This window comes from Barbus barbus (assembly GCF_936440315.1).
Source record: "Barbus barbus genome assembly, chromosome: 16".
Classification (NCBI taxonomy): domain Eukaryota; kingdom Metazoa; phylum Chordata; class Actinopteri; order Cypriniformes; family Cyprinidae; genus Barbus; species Barbus barbus.
In genome coordinates, this window is record NC_136744.1 from 18,298,064 (window position 1) to 18,323,330 (window position 25,267).

The 25,267-nt window shown below is 39.2% G+C and overlaps 1 protein-coding gene across 1 annotated transcript in view; it reads left to right on the top strand.

Moving 5' to 3' along the window:
• The window catches only part of LOC306882560 (transforming acidic coiled-coil-containing protein 2-like), a gene marked incomplete at its 5' end in the record, with an annotated part of 66,343 nt that overhangs the window by 13,838 nt on the left and 27,238 nt on the right, over window positions 1-25,267 (top strand). Inside the window, 2 exons of the mRNA XM_079437285.1 lie at window positions 9,794-10,477; window positions 14,430-14,702. Of these exons, the coding sequence (XP_079293411.1) occupies window positions 9,794-10,477; window positions 14,430-14,702 (957 nt within the window). The remainder of the gene's footprint in view (window positions 1-9,793; window positions 10,478-14,429; window positions 14,703-25,267) is intronic.

The window sequence follows — 25,267 nt, forward strand, 5'->3', positions numbered from 1 at the left end:
CTGGTTGAGTTGGTTTGGTGTGAACTAAACTAGTGTTGTTTTTGGTTGGGCTTTGATCGGGCAGATGACATGACTCTTTAACACGCATGAGGGGAAAGTGTATGGTTTTCCACACTAGATCGTGAGAGGCGTCCTCCTTAACAGGAAGCTATGTTCGAATGTGGTGTGTGTATATTTGAAGTGAAGTGACATTCAGCCAAGTATGGTGACCCATACTCGGAATTCGTGCTCTGCATTTAACCCATCCAACGTGCACACACACAGCAGTGAACACACACACACACCGTGAACATACACCCGGAGCAGTGGGCAGCCATTTTATGCTGCAGCGCCCGGGGAGCAGTTGGGGGTTCGGTGCCTTGCTCAAGGGCACCTCAGTCGTGGTATTGAGGGTGGAGAGAGTGCTGGACATTCACTCCCCCCACCTACAATTCCTGCCGGCCGGAGACTCGAACCCGCAACCTTCGGATTACAAGTCCGACTCTCTAACCATTAGGCCACGACTTCCCCATTTGCGGTTGTTTTGTGTGTGTACGTTCAGTTTTTTTTTTTCTGTTGAGAGAGTTATCAACACTATTACATCTGGATGCAATTGCATAGACTTGTGTGGACACAGACAGATGAGATCTACATTCATACTTGACATGTTTTAAGGGTGTACTTCATGTTAGTTTCTCTCAGCTAAATACAGCTAAATCCTGTCAGAGTCAGCTGATTATGTTTTCAAACTATTTATGTTTTTAATATTAATATTTATGTGTTCTTTTCCGATTTGTTTTTATAGAAGGGCAATAGAACTGCTCAGGGAAGGGTAGAGGATTGTGGGTATTGAAATTCTGCCTGACAGTGCAGTAGGGAGTGGCTGCAGTTCTGTAATTCATTCAGACATACAGTATGCCAAAAGGCCTCAAGGAAGTTTTAGCACATACACGCATAATTGCTGTAATTTAAACTGCAGTACAGCTGTCTGACCTTCCAGTTATGCTAGAGAAGGGTTATGAACGTTTTTCTTGCCGCCTCTGAATGGGAGTGGCAGCTTCCAGTCATAATCATTTACTGAAAAAAGAAAAAGGCTGCATGGTTGAGCCTGTTGTCATCTATATCAGCAAGTTGGCAGATCACATGAGTGCTGTGGTCCAATCAGAGAGAAACCCATGAGGATCTGCTTTCTCATTTGTTTCCATTTGAGGTGAAGGTGATTGATAGATTTTTTTATTTAAAATGGCAGGCAAAAAATTTGTTATCTAAGCTGTCTCTGTTTTGTTAATTCCCCTGAAGGCACAGAAAGAAGCACACTAAGGTGAGGCAGGCAGTGTGGGGGAAGCATGGTTGTCATATTAGATCAGCTGTAGCTACTTTATTGGGATGTTAGTCACTGACTGTGTTTCAGCTCTTGAAACGTGATATGTGAGTCACAGTGATTCACCAGGTTCTATATTGTCTGCAGTAAGTTGTTAGAACATTTAGCAGTGCTGTTCTGTTATACATACTGTATAGTCAGTTACACCAGGTCCGTAATGGATGCTAAAAGCATTGAAGCATTAACCTTGCTCTAAAACAGCATGTAATTTTCTGCCAAGTCCATAAGACTTCAGGCAATGTCTTTATGAAGTTTTCCTTGGCAAACACTCATTTCACCTTTTTAAATTTACAAAAAGATTTCAGCATCTTGATTTTAATCTCAATGAAAATTTAACATAATTGCAAGTGATTTATACTATTCATAAATTTGAAATGAGGAAATGAAGTTGTACCCAATGGGTAAGTAAATAAATAAATAATCATAGCACTGTTTTACTGTGTAGAGTAAAACCTTTTTTTTACACAGAAGAAAAATATTATTTAGTTTCTTATTTAATTACATCCTTAAAACAAAGTAAAATTACTTGAAGCAGAATTGAATATAATAATAACATTTTTTTTCATAGAATATATCTTGAATAAAGTTTATTAATTCACAAAAATTTGTTAGATGTTTAAAATTAAAAAAAATGTCACCGAGGTAAGAAAAATAATCTTAATTCTAGACATATTCTTGAAAAAAAACGAACAAGTTTTTTATCATGCAATTTTGTTCTCAAGTAAATTAACCTTGTTTTAAGATTAAGACAAATTACTGATTAAGAATGATTATTATTTTTTGCAGTGTGTGTTTGTGTGTGGTTTTTGAGTCTTGCACATTTAAAGTGCTTAGATGTGCCTATGCATGAACTCTCATCCTGTCTCTGGCATGAGGTGAAGTGGAGTGCTTTGGCTTGGTGTGGAATGAACAACTGATTGTTTCTCAATCAAGTTCAAGTTTATTTGTATAGCGCTTTTTACGATACAAATCGTTGCAAAGCAGCTCTACAGGAAATTAAGTTTCCACAATATATTTATATATTGCAGAACCTTAATATATTTAACTTATGGCAAACAGAGAAGTTTTATTCTAATGTATCTTTTTTGTTGAACGCTGATAGCTGTGATGGTGACGAAGTTTCTGCTGAGACAGCATCACTGGCCCAAACCCACTTGTCTAGCGAATCTCAGCAACATGTTACATCCCTCAGTCCTATGGCTGCCCAGATGGATTATGAACTCCAGGAAGCTTTAAGGGAATGTGAAGATGAAATGGCTGCTCTTGGCATATCTTCCCATGCAGACACATGGACTGCAGGTCATCTGGACAGGCTTTTTTCTGTAAGTGATGATAAAAATCAAACCGAGAAAGCTGAAGTCAAAAAAGATTTTGGTTCATCTTCACATAAACCTGCCGCATTTCATGAAGGTTGCCATGGAAATGATGGAGCGCACACAAATGACTCAACAGCGGGTGAAGAGGGGGTGTTTAGCTTCAGAGATTATCTTCTAGGAAGAAAACAAAGTAATACATGTGCAGCTGGAGCTGAGGATGTCAAAAACATTGAGGATATAACAGAAATCCACACTGAAGAAGCAAGCCAGCTGTCAGAGGCAGAACAGCAAAAAAAGTCAGAGATAGAGACAAAAATAGACACAGCTGAGAACATAGCTGGTCAACAAAAGACACATACCATATGGACAGGTACACAAACAACATCAGAGATTGATGCAGAAAAGGAAACACTTACCCAGGATCGAGCAATACAAGATATCTGCTCTTTGAAAAACACCCTGGAGGGTGAGAGTTCACAAGATGAAGACAGAATAAACGTTATAGCACCGACAACCCAGAGAGAAACAGCAATGATTCAAGAGACAAATGCTTTGAATGAAGAAGTCAGAAGTTCTGAAAAAGCTGCACAGATGATTCAGAACTCAGATGAAATAAAAATAGAGACACATAGTCAGTTAATTAGTGATTTACTGACATGCCCATCCACACATACGGGTAAACATTCTGGTCACACGTTGCATTTAGAAGCTAAAATAAGCATACAACCAAACATGCAGAAACAGGTGGAGTCAGGGACACATCAGCGGATAAATGTACCGATAGAAACAAACACAAAAGTAGGATCAAGCCTTGACCATCAAAGACAGGAATTAGGACTCCCAGAACAGCTGAGCCCTGAGGGTAAACAATTGATCTGCTCCCCACCTCCAGAACACAAAGCTCATCTTTCCCTGGCTGAGGCTCCACCTGCCGTGTTACTGGACTCTCCACAGGGGGCTGAGCAAAATGATAACCAGGATCAGACAGATGGACCCTGCAAATCATTATCAGAAGGTGAAACCATACACCACAACTACTGTACAACAGGGGAAGTCAAACATGAGAAAAATGTGTCTGCTGTTGTGATTGATTTCTGCCAAGATACAACAGCCCCTGAACATGAGCCCATAGGGAGATGTGACTTAGAGACATATCCACTGGAGCAGGAGAATGGATCTCCTTTAGGCAGTGGAGCTGGCGCACACGTACCACTGCGGGGGAATTCACACGCTTTGAGCCGAGCCGGTGCAGAAGAGAAGGAGGAAGAGAGTGCCCTTGAATGGGCTTCAGCAGAGTCCACTGCCTCCACATTGCTACAAACAACACCCACGATGCCAGAAATGATAGAAAGCGAGGGAGAGAATAAGAGAGGTGATGCGTTCCAAAGTGCCGCAATAATATTACAAGCAGCAGAGAGAGAATCTGCAGAGCTGGAAGCGGAAGAGTCTCCGAGCTCAGAGGAAACATTAAGTGAATTTATAGCTGAAAAGGGACAAGAATGCTCCTCAGTAATTTTTCCAGACATTAAGTGCTCACCTGTTCAGAAAGAGGAGGCGACTGAGGAGAGTCGTGGCAATTCGACGGAGAGTGAGAGGAAGGGAGGGGGTCTGCCGATCGCACTCTCCCCATCCAGAGACAAGGATACAGGCACGGTCGGCACAGAGGACAAAGCTCTGGTCATCTATTCCTCTCCAGGCATCCTTGGAACATGTGACTGGAAGGTGGAGAGTTCCGGATCAAAGGAGAGAAAAGGAGAGAGCGAAAAGGAGGGGAAAAAGGCAAGCGAAGGCGGAGCACAGAAAGCAGCACATGCTGGCAGGGTGTCACAGACAGAGGCAGCGACCGAGACGTGTCCATCCCATCGCATCACAGCATCACCAACGGCAACACAAGACCAGAGTGACCTCATCCATCCTGTCACAGCAGGCACAGCCCCATTTCCTCTGACCATCAACAGAATAAACGACTGCGACTCCATCAGCCCACCCCCTCCTCTTTCCCACATAAACTCTACAAAGAAAGAAGCGCAGCGAGAGGAAGAGGCTAATCTGAATCCGAGCCCAATTGCATCAGGAGCAGACCTGCCAGGCAGTGATAGATCACTTCCACCAGCAGCTTCTTTAGAAAACGAATGTCTCTCTGCGCAAGCTAAAGATCAACAGGTACAGAGCTCTTCACAGACTAGAACCGCAAGCTGTGACACATCCGTCAAGACAGAGACACAGCAACAAAAACAAGAAATAATTCCTACAAGTGAAGACACATCTCCATCAACTAAGCTACAAGTAAACATGAAGGATATTGCCGCAAGTTGTACCAAAATGGAAGGGTCTCCAAAAGGTATGCAGAGCTCTTTTGAGAACCAAAAGGATACAACACTGAAATGCCAAATGACTGAATGTGCCTCTCTGCCACCATTGATGGTATTTGAAAGTCTACATCATCCAGTAAAAGAGGCTAGCTTCAACTTTAAAGGTTTTCTCAGCATCAGCAAACCAGCACTTCCTCTTCAGACAGAACCAACCACTGGCCAGAGAAATACTGACCTGCATGGAGCAGAAAATGAACCTACTGCCTCTGAAGAAGGTAAAGAAGAAAAAAATGGAACGCAGAGAGAAGCAGCGAAAATTACATTTAAAGAGTCAAAGGACTGCAGAGAAATGACCAGTATATCTCAAAAGCAGGGTGAAACTACTGTAAAACTTGGAGAAAATGTTAATGTAAATATAAGTAGCTGTGAAGACGACGGAAAAGTGACCGATGAAAATCCTGATGTCAGTAAGAGAAATCCTGTTTCATCACTGTCAGCTGCAGGTGAGACCACCTGTGTTACTGAAGCTAAGGATGTGGAAGCAACTGAAGTAAGTAAAGAGAAGCAAGAAAATAAAGAATGTTTGAATGCTACTCAGACCACTTCAAATAATATCAATGAGTCAGCATCCACTGAGAAGAACAGTGTTTTACTACCAGATGTATCTCCACAAGAGGGTTGTAACAGCAGCCCTGCTGTGGATGGTGAGGGGGCTGATATGACTGTGTCTGAAGGAGTCGAACAAAGACATACAGAAATTCTACTTACCACCAAGGAAAAGCTGAATGAAGAGACTGATAAATCAAAGGGATGTGGGCTGCCTGAAGCAGGTGATATAGAACTAACATGTCCAGGTAATTCAGAGAATCTTGTGAATGATTGTCGAGAGCATGAGTCAAAGCCAGAAAAATACACATGTGAAGCTGAGTCAAAGGTAAAAACCACCTCCATGTCTCCAGCAGCTGCCCCAGACATAGACAGCATGTGCCATTGCACTCAACCAGACAAGAAATTCAACACCGAGCAGCCTACTACAATCTCAGAGATGCAATTTCTCTCAAAAGCAGATAAGTGTGACGACATGCTGCCCTATCAGACTGAATCACAGTTCAGTAATGAAATGATGAAAAATGATGCAGTGGATGCTGTGGACACAACTGTCCCTTCTCTTCCTGCAGCGGAGACTACAGTACCAGCACAAAGGGATCTTTCCTCAACTACCACACAAAGCACTAACAGTGATGCCAGGGATGTGTCTCTCATTGTACTAAAGGTTCCAGGCCCAATGCTGAGTCACTGTGAGTCCGTTAATGACTGTGATATTGCTGTAGCAGGACCCGGGGAGGATTGCAGTGTGAACTGTGTGTGTGATTCTGACACAGAGATTGTAAAAAATATTACAGACAAATCTAATCAACAACTGGATGTGAATGAAGAGATGTTAAGGTCTCAAAATGCAGATGATCTGCTTTACTCTGTTGGTGTCTCCACACAGGAAATTGCAGCATCATCTGGGAACCGTTTGCTTACAATTGACAGACCAGAACAGGCAGGTGATTCACCTCTAGTGTTAAAGAACCCAGATATTGTTGGAAATGCAAAGATGAAACAGAATGAAGGATCTAAGGGTGTTGGAGAATTGAAGGTTGTTAGAAAAGAGAAGAGTGAAGGACATTTAAATTCTGTATATGAAAATGATTTATGCGATGCACCTACAAATGCTACTACAGAAAATGAGGAAATTAATAAAGACACATCTGAAGAATTCAAGCATGTGAAGGGGGGAGAGGACAACAAGGAGTGTGTAAAGGAAACTAAAGAAAAATCCAATGCAAAAAATGAAACTAGTGCCTCTCAGGAAGAAGGGAATGAACAAAAAAATGGAATGCATATTAAGGAGCAGAAGCATAATAGAGAAGAGACAAATTCCTCTGGAACATCCTGTGCTGATGAAACGCTTAATTCTCAACCTGCTTTGACAATGCAACAAAGTCCTAATGATGAAATCAAATGTGATTCAGTCCTGATGCACTTGGAGGACAATCTCGAGCCTGTTCAACATGTGTCTGACAATGTAAAAATGAATAAAAATGTATCCAAAGGATTCAGTCAGGTGATGGAAGGAGAGCAAAACAGGGAGATTGTGCAAGAAAATGAGGTACAAAATGTAAATACCATTGCAGAAAAGGATAGCAAAAAAAGAACAAATACCTGTCAAGAACAGAATGAGACTGCTGCAAAAGAAAAAGCTGATCAAACACAAGTAGATAATCAGACATTAATAAATCTCTCCAATCTATCAGGAGAAAAAAAACTATTAGATGAAACCATTCCAAGAGGAAAATTGCAGTCTAGCCCTATGCCTGATCCTGGTTTAACCTCTGAAGGGATTATAGAAGAGGCTCCGAGTTGTAGAGGGGCACTAACTGAAAAATCTCCTCCAGTCGTTGAACACACCCTGTCTACATTGGTGAATGCTTCTCCTGAGAGAGACCACACACAAGATACAAGGGGTTTGAGCCAGGCAGATTTGGCATTTTCACAATCCCAAGAGCTCCAGCTGCAACAGACGTTTATGAGTGACCCAGAAGAAATGTTAAGTGTGAATAAAAGCAATGTTTTAGAAAATGCTGAGACCAATAGTCATGCAAATGCTGAGGCAAGTGAAAAGCAAGAGAAGGTGGTGATATATTGTAGTGCAAAGGCTCCAAGATCCCTAAGCAGCACATCAGAGAGTGCCGCACTGGTGGGGGGCTATAACAAAGATGTTGCTGAGTTCAATATATGTCCAGAGAATGAAAAGAAGACAATACAAACAATAGATCTTAATGGTGGGAAATTTCCTATTTGTGGTGAAAGTACTTCAAATGAAATCCAAACTCAGTCAGCTCCCAACTTGTCTGTAACAGCATCGTCAGGTTCTGAAACTTTAGAAGTCAAACGGGTTATAGAGGCTACAGAGGCAAAAGAGCCTGCCATCTCAGTATCACAGGAAAGTGTGAGTAAACATACAAATTGTACCAAATCACAGGTCAGCGCAGATGAACATGGGAATGTGTGGAACGAAATCCCTGACACCAAGAAAGGCTCAGAATTTCCTGTAATTCACTCAAGTGGGTTCTCTGTGATTCCCACCCTCTCACACCATGAAGCAGGACTAAAAACAGAAGAGAAATGTTTCGACTCTGTTACCCCTGGAGACACTGGAAACACTGAGATCAGTTCTGATTCAATGAGTGATGTTGCACAGATGTCTACCGCAAGAACTTCCCAAATTCAGCAAGAGAAAGAATTCGTTTTTCAGTCCTCTGATTGCCAGCTCTCCACCACCACATCCTCTGCTTCTGTGCTCCAAAAAAGTAAAAAGGAAAAAGAGGAAAAAGACATAAGTGTGGATCAGACACCTACAGATGCACTAGAACCTAACACTCCTAATTCCACTCCCCAATCTGAGACAGCCGCCTGGAGGATGGAGCAGCTTAATAAGCATTTATCAGAGCAATTCCCAGACGGTGCCCAAAACACAGAGGAGCAGAATACACAGTGTTCTGAACAGCAATTACAACATGTAAGAACTTGTTTGGACACTGAAAACGCAATCAGTTCTATGAAAGAAGAAGACACCATTTCAAATGATGTACAGCAGCGAGAAGGAATTCAAGAAGAGATAAGTAAACAAATGGTGCATGAAGAAAAGAACAAGGCCATTGAAAAGGATCACATAGAAATGTCCAAAGGGGTTGAACCTAAGTCTTCACAGTCTATAATTGAAGAAAGCATCTCCAAAGAAAACCAAAGCAAGTTGGAGGAGCGGTCTTTATTTTCCCCCGTTGAGGCAATATTCGATAATGTAGACCAGCAAATTGAAGAAGTTTCTAATGGATCACTGACAGAAATGAAAGAGGCTGTGTCATTGTTATACGCCGAGACATCTGTCTGCTTAGTGACTGACCCCCAGGATTCCCTCCAGTCCCCTCCTGCAGTCAATCAAGAGTCTAGTCAGCAGCCCTCTAAGTCTTTTATTCAAAACTTATTTGAAAACGCCACAAAGACAGTTGAAAGTAGCAGTGAGCAAAGTCCTGACATAGCAGATAACTCTCCTGGAGACATAGAATCCCTTCTAATAAAAAAAACAAAAGAGAAAGATGACAGGGAAACTATTGAAGATGAAGTCAGCAAGGTGTCAAAAGCTGCAGATGTGTTGCTGGGTTCAGGTATAGGAACAGAGCAGGTATCACAGGTTATCGACACGTTATTAGACAGCCAAGTTCTCGGTGCAGTCTTTGTACCTGAGAAGTCAGATGCAGTCAACTCCTCTGAAGGTTCTGATTGGCCCAGAGCTCTGAAGGAGGCAGCCTCCATGTCTCAGATCATTCCAGAGCACAGAGATGAGTCTACCTGTGGATCTACAGAAAACAGGTACATTTCATTTGATGTTTGTTTTTAAAATGAGAGACTGTGAGGGAAATTGACTTTGTTGCACTCACAGATATATCAAAAGAAATGTAGTGCTTTTCATTGGCACATATGCAAAAAATTATGTTTTATTCTCATGTGACATTTTGAGTGCAAATGGAGCCAAGTACAAGTACTACAACCCATTATCTCCTGAGAGTGACCTCAACAGTGACATCAACTCATGCCCTTTAGGGCAAGAAAGAATCCTTTCATACCCACGCACAAACACAGACTGGGCTTCACATATTTGAGCGCCACACATACACTTACATGCATACAGCGCTATAAGGAGTTTTCACTGAAACAAACAGTAAGCTAAATTTCTTCTTTGTTTATTTTCTCTCTAGACCATTTGAGACCCTCCGTTCGCCTCAGACTGATCTAGAATTCCTAACCCCAACTGAAGAATATTTTCCCTCTGCTCCTGAGGAGAGTTTTCCACCGGCACCTGAGGAGAGTTTTCCTCCGGCACCTGAGGAGAGTTTTCCTCCGGCACCTGAGGAGAGTTTTCCACCGGCACCTGAGGAGAGTTTTCCACCGGCACCTGAGGAGAGTTTTCCACCGGCACCTGAGGAGAGTTCTCCTCTAGCACCTGAGGAGAGTTTTCCTCTAGCACCTGAGGAGAGTTTTCCTCCTGCACCTGAGGAGAGTTTTTCACCAGCACCTGAGGAGAGTTTTCCTCTAGCACCTGAGGAGAGTTTTCCTCCTGCACCTGAGGAGAGTTTTTCACCAGCACCTGAGGAGAGTTTTCCTCCTGCACCTGAGGAGAGTTTTCCTCCTGCACCTGAGGAGAGTTTTTCACCAGCACCTGAGGAGAGTTTTTCTCCAGCACCTGAGGAGAGTTTTCCTCCTGCACCTGAGGAGAGTTTTCCTCCTGCACCTGAGGAGAGTTTTTCACCAGCACCTGAGGAGAGTTTTCCTCCTGCACCTGAGGAGAGTTTTCCTCCTGCTACGGAGGAGAGTTTTCCTCCTGCACCTGAGGAGAGTTTTACCCTGATTACTAAGCAGCCAGAAGAATCACCGGACTGCAGGTGAGACCTCCTAAATGCTCCTTATGCACATTCATGAAATTATTTACCACTTCCTTGATTTGTTATCGAGTTAGCTACTACTTTCCACAAAGAAATCCCCTTTAATTTAGACTCCCAAAATAGTTGTGTTTAGGTCCAGGGAACGACATAATTGATAGAATGTCATGCATTGCATCTGGTGCCATCACTTTTTTGTGTTCGATATTTGTCTGGATTGGATGAATAGGATATTGTGTAATGGATTTTGTGCGTTCATTGCTTAAATGAACCAAATTTGTACGTGGGTGTTCAAAGATATTTTTTGTTGAATTTTGGAGCATTGCAATGTACACTTAGCTTCCTTTTGGGGACTTTCTTATTCTCTCTCGTTTTGTCATTACTCCCCACTCCCTCTCGTGAGTCTATATCTGCTCTGTTGCAGCAGCCACAACAGATGAAAGTTGGTGCTTGTCAGTCAGAGGTTTTAGCCTAGCACCTCATTTAGAAAGACATGCCGAAGCTGGAGAGAAAGAAAGATAAAAGGAAAGAGAGAGTGGTGGACAAAGTGATAGGGAGCAAGAATGAGGGCAAAGAAGAGAGAGAAACTTTGCCTGTGTGCATTTGGCCCAGTATCCCTGAACGGCCCACTCTTTGTTGCTTGCCACAGATGTGGACTAAAGGAATTTTGCATGTATCTGTCAGTATGTGTATGTGTGTGTGTGTGTGTGTGTGTGTGCACGTGTCTTGCTTAAGCATGCATATGTGTTTGCTATTTGCACCAACGCCCTCACATGAGGTCATACCAAGAGGTCTGTCAGTGTGGAACAAAAGCCATAGTTCAGGGCCGCTCCAGTTGAGAATATTACTCTGTGTGTGTAGATACATAGATACAGTCAAGAGAGAAAGAGAGCGATACGGAGAAATAAAAGAGAGGTAGTGTGAAGTGGCTTGCCTAAAAGATTAGTCACACACTACTCATACTGATCTCGGGTGAGTTCTACTTTACCTCTTTTGCTGTTTATAATTAAATTTTTCTCTTTTGAATTTTGCTAATAGTGTGAACTGCTGGAGAATACAGCCTTGTGGATATTTGGAGAGATGTTAATTACAGATGGTTTGTGATGATCTCACTGGATAGATGGGGGAGGGACAGTAGGAAGACAGGGAGAGAAGAAGGAAGTGTGTTGTGAAGTCTGTCTCTCATTCTTCCAAATTTCTTAGCTTGCACACTCTGTTTGTTTTGACAGTGTTAGACACCTGATGATAATGATTTGCTCTGTGTTGACAGAAGGTTAAATTCCGTTATTGTAAGGAATGAAGTAGATTACACAGGACTTTATGGGTGCAGTTAAGATACCTTTGCTCTTGGTAATGTGCGATAAACACCTCTGTAGACAACTTGTGTTGCTGTACTAAACCCACTTTTAGACATGAACCCACAAAATGCTGTGATACATATAGTTTGTGGCATGTGAATTTACTTTATTTTAATTTGGAGATCGTATTTTGAACTATGTGGCTTTTGAGGGTTTGTATATAAATGAAATACAAACTATAGCCTGATGGTTTTAGTCAGATGTTTTAGGCTAGCTACCAACTTTCCACATGTACAAGCTAACATTATCTTGTTAAGATAACACTGCAGGTTTGAATAAAAGCCTATAAAATGCCTTAGGTTACACTTCAGTTTAAACTAGAGAATGTTTATTTTCTGTAGTTATTTAGGAAGTTGCAAATTTACTTATAAAGTCTTGCTGTTAGCGCCTCACCCACAACAGCTGTATGAAAACACAGCAATATTAAATTTGTGAACTCATGCTAATTTTTTATAGTGCCTACCACAAAGTTACTAAATAGGTCACATACAACAGGCTTCTGTGTTCTCAACTTTCACACATTTTATGTAGGGCAGATGAATATGTCATTTTCAAACTATTCCATGTCATTTTGCTAGCTTATTCCACATTTGTTTTTAATTTCAGTCTACTTTATAAATCTACGTGTGATTTTATGAACAAATGAAGCTGTGTGGATGCAATGACTCCTGTGTGGATGTGGATGTGTGTGTATGTGAGGGGGAGAGAGAGAGAGAGAGAGAGAGAAAAGTGGCTTGGAAACCTTGTGATGGTGACAAGAGCGAAGCAACAGTTACCATGGCAACAATCATTAGCCATTGCAATTATTTTGTTTTAATGGAACACAATTATGTTAGTGACGCTTTGAAAAGGGGCTCTTACTCAATTTTTATTCAATTTTACATTATAAAATGAGACAATAGTCCTTAATAATTGCATTTATTATAAAGATAACAGTATGACGCAGCCCCTCTTAGCTCAATCCTGACCACACTGTACTTATCTAATTATGCCTGAAATATTGCTGTCAGTCAGAGTGTAGTTAGGACTGTGAAAAAGCTGTACGGCGGCTGTGCTATACAGTAGTGACGTTGTTATTTTTATGGCTGCTAACACTCCAGCTCACCCCTGCTGCCTTTATTTAGTGCAGTCTGTTTGCTATTGAAAACCATGTCTGGACTCATTCCTATGGACACAGCTGCTCCTGGGAGATTAGATTTTGTGTTTGTGCTCTGCCCATTAACTCTGGTGCATTAGAAACCTTGTTGTGTTCATTAAAGTTGTGGTTTGTGGTTGTGTCTAACATGCAATCTCCCACTATCCGGCTAAAGCGAAGGAAGGAGAGGATCGTAATACTTTGATGCGTGCATAGACCTGATTAGAGGGCAATTCTGAGACTGTCTACAACTGTTTCTGATGAGATAGAGCAGTGCTATGTACAGTTGTTTAGGCTGTGTGGTGGAGTGAGTTGTATTTTTAGTATGTGACATGAGGCACACCCCTTGACAGGAGCAGCTGAAGGGCTGTCTGCTGTTCTGCCTGTTGGATTAGGTTTTGTCTGTGATGCTGATTATATATAATGTCATTATGTGATTTTTTTTATTGTATGAGAAATTTGATAGACTGATTAAAGTTGTAAGTTTTGCATAAATTTATATATACAACATGTATATTATATGGTTCATTAGTGAACAAATCAAAGAACAACTGATTGATTTATAATTCATAGCAAATATGAATCCACTACCATTAAAAAGTCTAGGATTGGTAATAAAAAAAGACTCTTGTGCTTATTATCATTGTATTTATTTGAGCAGGTTAAAAATAAAATACAGTAAAAAGTATTTTTATGAAATGTTATTACAATTGAATAAATAATTGTTTCTCTTATAATTAATTATTAAAATGTAATTTAGTCCTTTAAAAGCAAACTGAATTTTCAGCAGTCATTACTCCAGTCTCCAGTATCACATGATTCTTCAGAAATCATTGTAATAAGCTAATCTGGTGCTCAAGATTTATTATTATTATTAATGTAGAAAACAGTTGCTTAATATTTTTTTCAGAAACTGATGCATTTGGGATTCGTTGATAAATAGAAAGATCAAAAGAGCAACATTTATTTGAAATATAAACCTTTTGAATAAATGTTTTGTATAAATTGAATAAATGTCTTTGTATTGTTATTGTAATAATTTGTTTTCTGAATAAATGTGTATATATATGTATATATATGTATATATGTGTATATGTGTATATATATATATATATGTATGTATATATATATATGTATGTGTATATATATATATATATATATATATATATATAATTATTTTATTTATTTATTTTTTTAAATCATACTGAACTCCAAACTTTTGAATGGTAGTCTATTTATTTATTTTGCTTAGTTGTGAGAATTGTCGTTAATTAATAATAATAATAATAATAAATGGAATAAATATCTTGCTTGGTTTATGTCTGAAATCTGATATAGCAAAAAACCTTATTTCTGTTGTGTACTATGATAATGGTTCTTATATGAACGATTTCATAGGTAACAGTGCATCTGTCCTCACCATTCCCTGTGTGTTTGCCTGTGTATTTGTGGTGTTGTGCAGGTCTCCTCTGGTAGAAGCTGCTGAGAGCAGTGAGCCTGTCCCCTCTCCCTTATCACCCCTACCACAGCACTACACTTCTCCTGCCCTCCCTGTCCACCTGCTCCAGGACACAGTCGAGTTCCCCACACCCCTCCCTACCCCTCCGGACAGGGCTCCCCCTGAGCCTCAGACCCTTCCTCCTGCTCCTGCTCCTTCTGGTCTACCCGAGGCTCCCCCTGCTGCCCCTGTGCCTCCTCAAATCCAACAGCTCCAGCACTCTGAGCCTTCAGCAAGGTAGGATATAATTTGCAGTGTGTGCTAACTGATTGTTTAACAGTGTACAGTTTTTTCTTCTTTAGAAGATTGTGAGGATGCCACAAGAGTAGAGATACTGTACGCTCAAATTTAGTTTGTATTAGTTTTGCTTTGTGGTTATTTTAAGAACCTTGGATGATTGTGCCACTCATATGCCCTCCCTGCGTGGGCAATACAGTTAACATCACGAGTCTGCTTTCAAATGCTCTTCATCCATCTAGTCTGTTTTTAACCATGAAACTGGTGAGAATTTATGAATACTGATTAGATTTAATTAAATCAATCTGACTGTTTTGTTTTGTTGACTGCTGCTGAAAATAATAATAGCTGTGATGATCCTGAGGGATTTGTGCCATACATTGGATGTACTGTATGTACAGAACTGTACACAGAGTTCCTCATCATAACACCCCGTTTCCTCTGTGTCTGAAAGCACTGAAGCACCCAGAAATTAATTTACCATAAAGTCTATTGGCACCAGGCATTGTATGCATCTTTACAGCACTGTATATAGAGAATATAGTGGCCCTAAAATCATTTTTAATTCATGCTTAAAATGTATGAAAGTCATTACATCCACTTGTTATACAACAAAATGTCAAACCAAGTGTCACATGTGAGCAAATGTTTTCTCAGGCCTAAATTCCATTTTGTAGATATTTTTCATTTTAACTCTGCTGTGATTTTAGTGGCTGAAGTCACTTCTCTATGTTGCTTTAAGATACCGTATTGTCATGGAGTGTACTGCTACTATTGTAGGTGGCTCATTTCCATTTGTGCACATTGTTGTAAAGGTTTTTACATCAATCAGAGGCTTGCAGTGTTTGGATAGAGAGCAGGATGACTCAGCCACGTTGACAAGCGATGAGCTCAGCTTGTATTTCTTCTATCAGGCAACAGAGGGCGAGAAAGTGTGTATGCGTTTCTTTCAGCGTTGGAACTGAACGCTGCTGCCCACTGCAGCACACAGCTTGTAAACACACATCAAAACTGACCTACACTGCCAGGGAAAAAAAATAGCAAAAATTGTACCTTTAGATTGTAGCTGGTGCATATACCCTATATACCCTCAAAAGTACACCTTTGTATTCACCCATAAAGGGATGCAAAATGCAGATGCAAGAACCTAATCTTAAAATCTTAGATGTAAAACGCAGCATTTGCATAATGAGATTTATTTCAGAAGTGCACCACCATCCAGCCAAATATAAACTGATGTCCTGGGGCACCAGCTTGATGCATCTCAACATGAAACATCCATTAGCGGAATGAAGCCTGTCCCCTCTGCAAACAACTACCAAGGGCATTCCGTCTTTATCATTTCTCTCACACTCTCACATTTTTTCTCTTTCTTTCTCTTTGGAAGGTCATTTGTATTATGTATAATTTTGCATTCACTACTGTATGTACAAGTTATCAGTATTTGAACACAGTACAGTTCAGTTTTTAGGACACGTTCAGGTAAACATTTACACTTTTTTATTGGCAAAATGCAGCTCTATATACCTGTATTCATCATACTGGTGGCAAACTGAAGGGTTTTTATGGTCTTTTAACTTAACTTGTTCATTAGCGAATGAATAAAAAAACAACTGATTGATATAATTCATAGCAAATATGAATATGGGTCCCAGACCAAAAAGAAATAAGTAAATATGCTCTCCTTACTCATATTCTATGTTTGACTGTTTGTTCAGCCTAGATACTAAAAGCCCATGTTATGAATCTTTAAAAAAAACTACCTTTGCAATATCTTTCAGTGGCTGCACTGCTTGAAAATTTAATTTTCAATTTCCTGCGTCTGAGCATAGGATGAAGTTGTCAGTACAGCACTATACAGCGTGTGACAGCATTGTTGTAAATGTCTTTTATTGTAAAATAATGAGTTGTCACATGAGTTGTCTTCCAGCTTGTCTGGCACAGACAGCCATTAAATTGGTGACAGGTCTTTAAAAACCCCCTTCGCTGTTGCTATAATTTATTATGGACGGCTGTGTTTTTCATCACTTTTGCTTTTAAAAATCAGAGTGAGAGAAAAGTAGCCCTTGGCTTCTGCCGAGAAGAAAACAAAAGCTGTATATAGATGCTGTAGAACACTGTAGTTCCTCTGCTGGCACAGAATTTTCTAGAAGTAATAAAGCATATGTCCTTAAATCGCTGAGCTGAGAGAAGGGAAGTCATAATATGATGAGAGGTTTGAACAGACTAGTGGTCTCCAGCATTAGGATGCTTGGCTACAGAACCAGTGAGCTTGACTAGAGCCTTGAACATGCCATTGAATCTCATTTGTGTGAACACCCTCAAGCTACAGAACCATCACCCTTTGTGTACTGGTGCATGTTTTTGCTTTCTGCTTTTTATTTTCCATTTTCAAAAAGTTTTGGTAATGGCTGGCAGTGGACTTGTAGAAGAAATGTTTTTAAAAATTTTTTTTATTTATTTTTCCTGCCTAGTACCAGCTTTTTCTCTGGGCTAAAGGCATATGGGTCATTATTTACCTTGCTACTTGTACCGTGATATTTTAAGTTCATATTAGCATACTATTTATTGAAGTCAAGCCACGTGGTCATCACATTTTTAACCTTTTTTTTCATAAAAGAATGTGAAAAAACTTTAAAATAAATAGTAGCCTACATTAAAAAATGCATGTCTTACTGTGGCGCCCGGGGAACAGTTGGGGGTTCGGTGCCTTGCTCAAGGGTCTCACTTCAGTCGTGGTATTGAGGGTGGAGAGAGCACTGGACCTTCACTCCCCCCACCAACAATCCCTGCCGGACCTGAGACTCTAACCCGCAACCTTCAGGTTTCAAGTCCGAAAATTCAATGAGCATTAAGGAGCCACATTCCCTCTCTCTGAAACCTTATCCACTGCTGTTGTATGCTGGACAGTGTTGCTGTTGAAAAATGAATGCTTTATGAAATATTTGATCTTTTAGTTTATAATATTTTTTGTGCAGTCAATAATTTCTTAATTTGTTTTTCTTGAAGAGTCACTGCCCATTTTTCCTTTTTTTGTGAAAAGGCCCGTTGCTCAGGGTTTCAGGTTCATCTTAACTTGGCTAATCTGTTTCTTTAGTGATTTATATCCATGTCATATACAAACACAGGAACACAACAAAGCTTCAGTTAACTTTGGGGCATAAAGACTTTCCCTACACTGTGTACAGTCCTCAGGCTCTATACTATAAGTGAATAGGCAGATCTGTGCGAAAAGCTCTTTGTTCTGCTTTCTCATGAGTGAACAATAGCTTTATAATCCTCATGTTTCAGATGCCCCCACCAATGTCCCAATTTCCCACAACTGCTGCTGTCTCATACTGTAAATCAATATGGATTAGCTCGACCTGTGTAAATCGTTACTGCTCCCCTTCAGGCTCGTAATCTCTTTTCTTTTAGTTGTCTCATTTTCGTTCTCATTCTCATTTTCATTTTTCCAGATCTTACCTACAGACCCTTTCATAACATATTCATTGCTATTTTGAATATACTGTATCTGTCATTTGAGGACATTGGGACTGATGGCTGCTTTCTGCCATTATGTCTTTTTGTTCTCAGGGGTGGTTGATGTGTCATGAGTTTGACCTGAGCAAATAGATAGATTTGAAACCTATGAAAGAACAGCAGTTGTAAATCAGAGAGTCCTCAAGTCTGATGTACATGCAATTATTTTATTTATTAGTTGATTTGTTAGGATGTTGCTGTTGATTTCATGATGGGCATTTATTTAAATATGTTCCTCTGACCCCATCAAAACCCATTTGACAGACATTTTTAAAACTTTATCCCTCACAATGTAGAAATGCACTTTCTAGAATCAAAGTATCTTGGCATGTAAAAATTCATTGCATTTTTAGTTATGTACAGAAGTAATGTAAAATTTTTCATGTTTGATGCATACTATCAAGCTGAAATTTTGATGATGAAAAATCAAATGAAACAAAAACCTCTGTATAAAAGGGATAGTTTACCCAAAAATGAAAATTTCCTCTAGCATTTACTCAACATCGTTGTTCCAAACTTGTATGAATTTCTTTTCCTCTGTGGAACAAGAAGATATCTTTAGATATTTCATTGATTGGACCCAACGTTGATCAAAATATCTTCTTTTGTGTTCGGCAGAAGAAATGGTCAAAAAGGTTTGGAACAGTATACGGATGAGTAAATAATGTAATTTTTAATTTTTAAAAGTATATTTTTCAAGATACAAAATGCCCTAGGCCTAGGGTCTCTCAGACACCAAACAGACCATTAGAGTTAAGTTTCTGTAATGTGAGAAACCTGAAATGTCACTCTACTTTCACAGGGGAGACTTGGTGGTGTGATTTAGGGAAATAAAATAGTAATAAAAACAAAGAAACTATAAAAGGTGTTACATAACAAAAGACAGGAGTGACCGCATGCCTCCGTTTCTGTGTCTCGGTGTGTAAAAAAGAGACCTGTTTCTTTCAGCTTGGCGTGGAGTCAGCTATTGTTTGCATTCGCTGTGCTGATCGGCACGAGAGACTTCAAATTGACAGGGAAAAGCTGCTCATCTTTTAAAGCACTCCGTTCCCTGGGGAGAGAGGGAGAGAGAGTGAGAGAGAGTGAGAGAGGGAGGGGTTATGGAGAAAACCAGCAGCCGCTTTGCCAAACACCACAACAAGCCAATGAGAAGACCGAGTTGAAGACTAGAGAGCAGGAGGTTCTCTTATTCCCTCCCATTTCTCTTGCTCTTCGCATCCTTCCACATCTCTACCCATAAGGCTTAGTAGTCGTGTTCTATTGTTGTCAAGGATACAGAGAAAGATACAGCCTTCCCCTGATGCAATGTAGACAGAGACTGAGAAGGAGTCAGAGAGCGAAAGGAAGGGATGCTGAGGGCTGAGAGCGGGGCGCCTGTATGCCCCTGATGCCATCTGCTCCAGATCTACTGCAGCAAAGCAGCGTGTGTCTGACGCCAGCCCAAGGGCCCTCAGGACGAGAGACGTGGAGGAACAAGAGGCGCAGGTTGGGGGGAGGAGGAGGGAGACGGGTGCCAGTGGAGATCATATAGCAGAGGATGGGAGCTGTGGAGTCCGCTGAGAACGGACAGCCCCCCTGTCCCTCTCAGGAGCGTCCTGAGAGCATGTGAGTAAGAACCAGAGGAGCAGATAAGGTTCTTGGTGACCTTATTGTCGTCGTCGTCGTCGTTGTTGTTGGTGGTGGTGGTGTTTTCAAGCACCTGATTTGCTCACCTGGTTTGAGTCTGCATGCGAGTATTCCTTCAGCGATGCCTGTGCTGTGAGAAATAAGTAATAAGTGTAGTATTTGTCAGAGAAACTGCATTCACAAAGGAGGAGGGTATTGTTATTGTGTCTTTGTGATGTCACAATCAGACATGATGTTTATTTACATTAGCCGTTTACTGGCGGTAGTAAGGCTCTGTATGTGTTTTTGCATATTGACGTGTGTGTTCCAGTCTGGCGGGCTTGCAGACGTCTGGACGGAGGAGTAAAGGCTGTATTTAATAGGAGAGAGATGTGTGTTTTTGTGGGGGATGGAGGCTAATGCTGCAGCATTGAGAGAATGAGAGAGATGCTGCTGAAATAGAACACTGAGATGTGTTGGAGAAAAAGGGGAAGGGGGAAATAGAGAGAGAGTGAGGCTATTTATGTTGTAGACATTCAGAAAAGCAGAATGGCATTGATCATGACAAACATTTTGTGTAGGTGGAGTGTTCTTTATATATCCTTATTGGTTTCTGGTATAAGCCTGCTGTAAATCTAATGGAATAATTCACCCAAATGAACATTCTGTCATCATTTGCGGTAGAAAAACATTTTCTTTCTTCTGTGGAACACAAAACAAGATATTTAGTTGAGTGCCTAAGCTGCTGTTTTCCATATGAATGTAAATGGTGAGCTCTGATTTTCAAGGTAAATAATGACTTAAATTTCAGTCAGCCTGTACAAAGCCTTCATATTGCTTAAGTAGATTTTAAATGTAGTGTGCAAGTCATATTGACTAGTTTTATTATGCATTCACTTTTGACCTGTTTTTTAGAGCTTGACAGACCCTGGTCCCTATCTACTTTTATTGTATGGAAAATACCAATTCAGTCATTCTGCTCATTTTGTGTTCCACTTAAGAAATAAACCCATACAAGTTTAAAACAACATTAGGGTAATTACATGATGACAAAAATGCATTTTTTTGCGCAACTATTCCTTTAAAATAGTCTATTAACTAATTGTGTGTCTTTTGTTTATCAAGCACATTCTAACATCTGAGGTATTCTACTGTATTTAATTCTCATCCTATTGGCCACAATTATGATTTTACTGCTATAACTGACCTTTGTTCAAAAAACCCTGGAACTTCTTGCTCTAGGCAACACAGCTGGGGATGATGGGAAAGTTTGAACCTGCCCTTGAGGTCTGTGCTTTAAGTAAAAGTATTGTAGCACCATACAGTGCTGCTCATTCAGCCATGACTAACATAGCTTTTAGCATCTGAAGTTTGGCTTATGCAATCCCCTTTTGAGAATTCTTACATAATAGTACCTGCATAGATTATGTGGGAGTTTGAACCTCAACTCTAAAAGCTTTGTATTATTAGATTTTTAATTTAGTTCACCTACTGTACAAGTAGCTCATCATGACAGAATGGAATCTGGTGGAAGAAGCTTTTAGAATAGCCTTTTATAAAATATTGCATTCATAATCCAATATTTTAATTTCCTATACAAGCCTTTATTTTTAAATTTTTATTTATTTTGGCATTCATCAAGAGTTGTCTTCACCTCTGCATAAGCACTATAATGCACTAGATACACTTCTATCCCATCATCATTATTAATAAATATATTTAATATATATTTAGAATTGATTTTTTAAGTAAATATGTTTTAATATATTTTATATATTAAAAACCATAAAGCTGGATATAAATAATAAATGTTAATATTTTATAAACATGATTATACAAGATTTGGGGTCGGTATGATTTTATAAAATATTTTCAAAAAAATATTTTGCTTATGTTCATCTAGACTGCAGTTATTTGATCAGAAATATAAAACAGCTTTGTAAAAAATAAATATTTTAAAAAGTAATTTATTCCTGTGATGGCAAAGCTGAATTTTTAGCAGCCATTAATTCAGTCTTCAGTGTCATATGATCCTTCAGAAATAATTCTAATGTGTTCACTTGGTGCTCAAATAATATTTCTTATTATCATTGATAAATACAGTTGTGTTGCTTAATATACATTTTTTTTCAGGATTCTTTGATTAATATAAAGTTCTAAATAAGGTTATTTATTTTAAACAGTAATCTTTTGTAGCATTATAAATGTCTTTACTGTCACTTTTCATCAATTTAATGCACCCTTGCTTAATTATTTTCTTAAACAAAAACAAACCGACCCCAAATTTTTTAGATGGTAGTACTTCAACCAGATTTGAATTGAACTGTGGTACCCAGGGAACACACATTCAAATCTGGCTTCTGGAATTTATTTGTTTTTTTTTATACTATTTTGTCTTTCTTTTACCCCATAATTCTGTTTCTTTTTAATTTTTCATATCAGTTTAGTGCTAAATTATCTAAATGAAACACATTCCAATGTGAACAATATCTGTATCATTACACTGTGATTTTACGCAGGCTTTTAATGAAAAGCTCTATATTTATATTCCAGTTCTTACTTCAGTGTCCCTAGCACTTACCCACTTTAGAATAATGATGCCATATCATGAGCACTAACATTCAGATCTACTGGAAAACAATGTTGACTGCAGGAGATTTCACACACTGCTGCATTCAACTATGAAGCCTGTAATCATGTGACCTGCACTTTCTTGTTTGACTTGCACATACATATTTGGGCATGTAGCCTACTATTGGCCAACCACCGCTTCTGTGACTTCCAGATTATCTGGAGTTTGCTATTGTGTTGTGAGGACCATTCTGGTATTCATGCACATGGTATATCTGGTATATCATGACATCTTACAATAGGGCTGACATAGGGGCATCCAGCGATCATGTGTCCTTTTGTTCCAATGGTATTCTCACTGTGTGATGTCACCATGAGTCCATAAGACATCCACTATCTCTTTTGACAATCTAGTGTCAAAAGATCAACGTGAGGAATCAGCTTTGAGATGTCCGGTTTGGTGATGCATATGACCAGTAGCTATACTTTCTCCTTGTCTCCCATCACTCCTTAGCCTCTGAGACTATTAAATAAGTTCAGTGCTGCAGGAGATCTAGCACACATAAAATATTGAGAGTGTGCCTAAATTATTTGATAGTTTTGGTAGTGAAAGCTGGAGCATTGCTTTATTGCTTCTTTGCTGAGGAACCTTGGTCCTGTATGCACTATGTTTTGTGGTACTGCAAGATTTCTGACTTGAAATGTTGTTATTATTACTAATTAACATATTATATAGTTAGCATGATGTTTGCATCACATCTTATGTGGAACTGAATCGTTGATTATCAAGACTGGGAAAATTCAGTTCACTACTCAAGTAACTTCAACTTGAGCTGCCTGGGATTATGCCTCTATATCTCTGTGATTTAACTGTTTAATCAGTTTATATAGAGATTAATAAAGCGTTGAATAAATTCTAGGTGTAAAACTGCCAAAAGGAGTTATTACCTCACAAAACACTGTGGTATGGTCATTTTGAGAGATGTGTATATTCTCTCCTGACTTTGGATGAAAAAAATGTTTTCAAGTTTACTTAAGGTAAACCTCAAGTTAACTTGTAATTTAGGATTGGAAACTGGACCTATGTTTGAAATAGCATATTAGCATTCTATTAACAATTGCCATAGTATAACATGTACACAGCAGTTGGCCGTACATTCCAGTTGGAGCACAGCCTTTGTCTCCCTCTACTGGTCAACCTCTGACATTACCTCAATCTCTAGGACACATTGTACCCTCTGGCATAAAAAGGAGCAAAGTCACAACTTTTTTTTTTTTTTTTTTTTTTTTTTTTTAAACCAAGATGCTTTTTTCTTAAACTCATTTCAAGTTCAATTATGCTTACGATTAGAATTTTAGAAGATGCACATAATGTGATCTGGAGTATTGTGTTAGTGATATGTTAACACCATTATTAGCAGATGTGATTATAGATCTGTTTCTTAATCACTCTCCTCTCTGACAGACTAATAGCTGTCCTTTCATTTCAGGTTAGCTTTGTTTGAACAGCATTGTGGGTTGTCACACTCACAGCAGTGTCTGTGGCTGGAACTAGGGCTGCAACAACTAATCGATAAAATCGATTATTATCGATTATGAAAATCATCGACAACTATTCTCATTATCGATTAATCGGGTCTGCCCACAGTGTACGTCCAACTTCAGCTGGTTAGTCAAATTACGGCACTGAATAATGCATTTCTATGGACAAAATGCATCTAAAAATAGTGGAGGAAACAGAATGAGATTCTGCCGGAGAAGCACGTGATCCAAGCTGCCCAAAACATGATAATTCTTTATTTTAAGCTTTAAGTTAATGCATAAGAGTAATGGCTTGCCCTGTCAGGCGCTTTGACAGATGCGTGTGCGTCCTCAGCGCAAAAACGTTCAGTTTACGGTCATATCCTTATCTATAAATGCCACAAATTCACGCGAGCATTTCCATTTTTGCATAAAGGTCCGTCCTGACAGTCTGTGTTAAGTTTAAAATACCGAATGAGCGCCGGCGCGGCGGGCGCGCGCACGCGCGTCAGACGGACAGAACACAGCAGAGAGGGAGACAATTAATAGGCTTTTCAGCGCAAACATATCCATTGTGCTGAATTATCTGTTGTTGAAAGTTAATTTAAGGTTTAAAATAAATTAAAAAATTTTATGAGAGTAGGAACTTTAAAGGGATAACAGCGTGTAATTGTCTGTCTGAATATAAACATGAGACACTCCATAACGGCCTTTTACAGGATAAAGAAATGACGAGGTGACTGTGATCAAAGTAGTTCCTGCAGAACATTACTCTTACCTGTTGGTTAACACTGAGTTTGTGTTTTTATTCGTCTTTATTATTATCTTTATTATTTTAATTTTTAATAGAGGTTTAAACTATATTCAATTTTTACAATGCTTAACAAATTTATGTAAGTTTAACAATGTGTTTATGTAAGGTTTGTGCCACTGCTGCTCTAAAGTAACAGTATTGGTGATAACCAAAATCATTTTTCGGCTTTCTGTACTGGTTAGTACTCCAATATGTGTAAGCTCTTTAGTAACAGTAGTAGGCTATTTTTAATGCTATAATATCATTATTGCTGTTATCTATGAAAGAAAACCAGAGCACTTATTTTTTTTTGTATTTTTTATTTGAGTTTTTTTTTCGCGATACCCAATTGCAGTCAAAAAGTACATAAACAATACCAGCAAGAATGCAAGCTGTTATGAGGCCATTTTTTATTATGTCCAATAAATGACAATAACATTTTTAAATTTAAACAAATTTTTGAATTTCTAAAATATGTTTTCTCTTTATTATGATAAGTGGTCTAATAAATTAAGCACTGTATGTTTTCATAGCATTCAGTTGTCACGTTTGT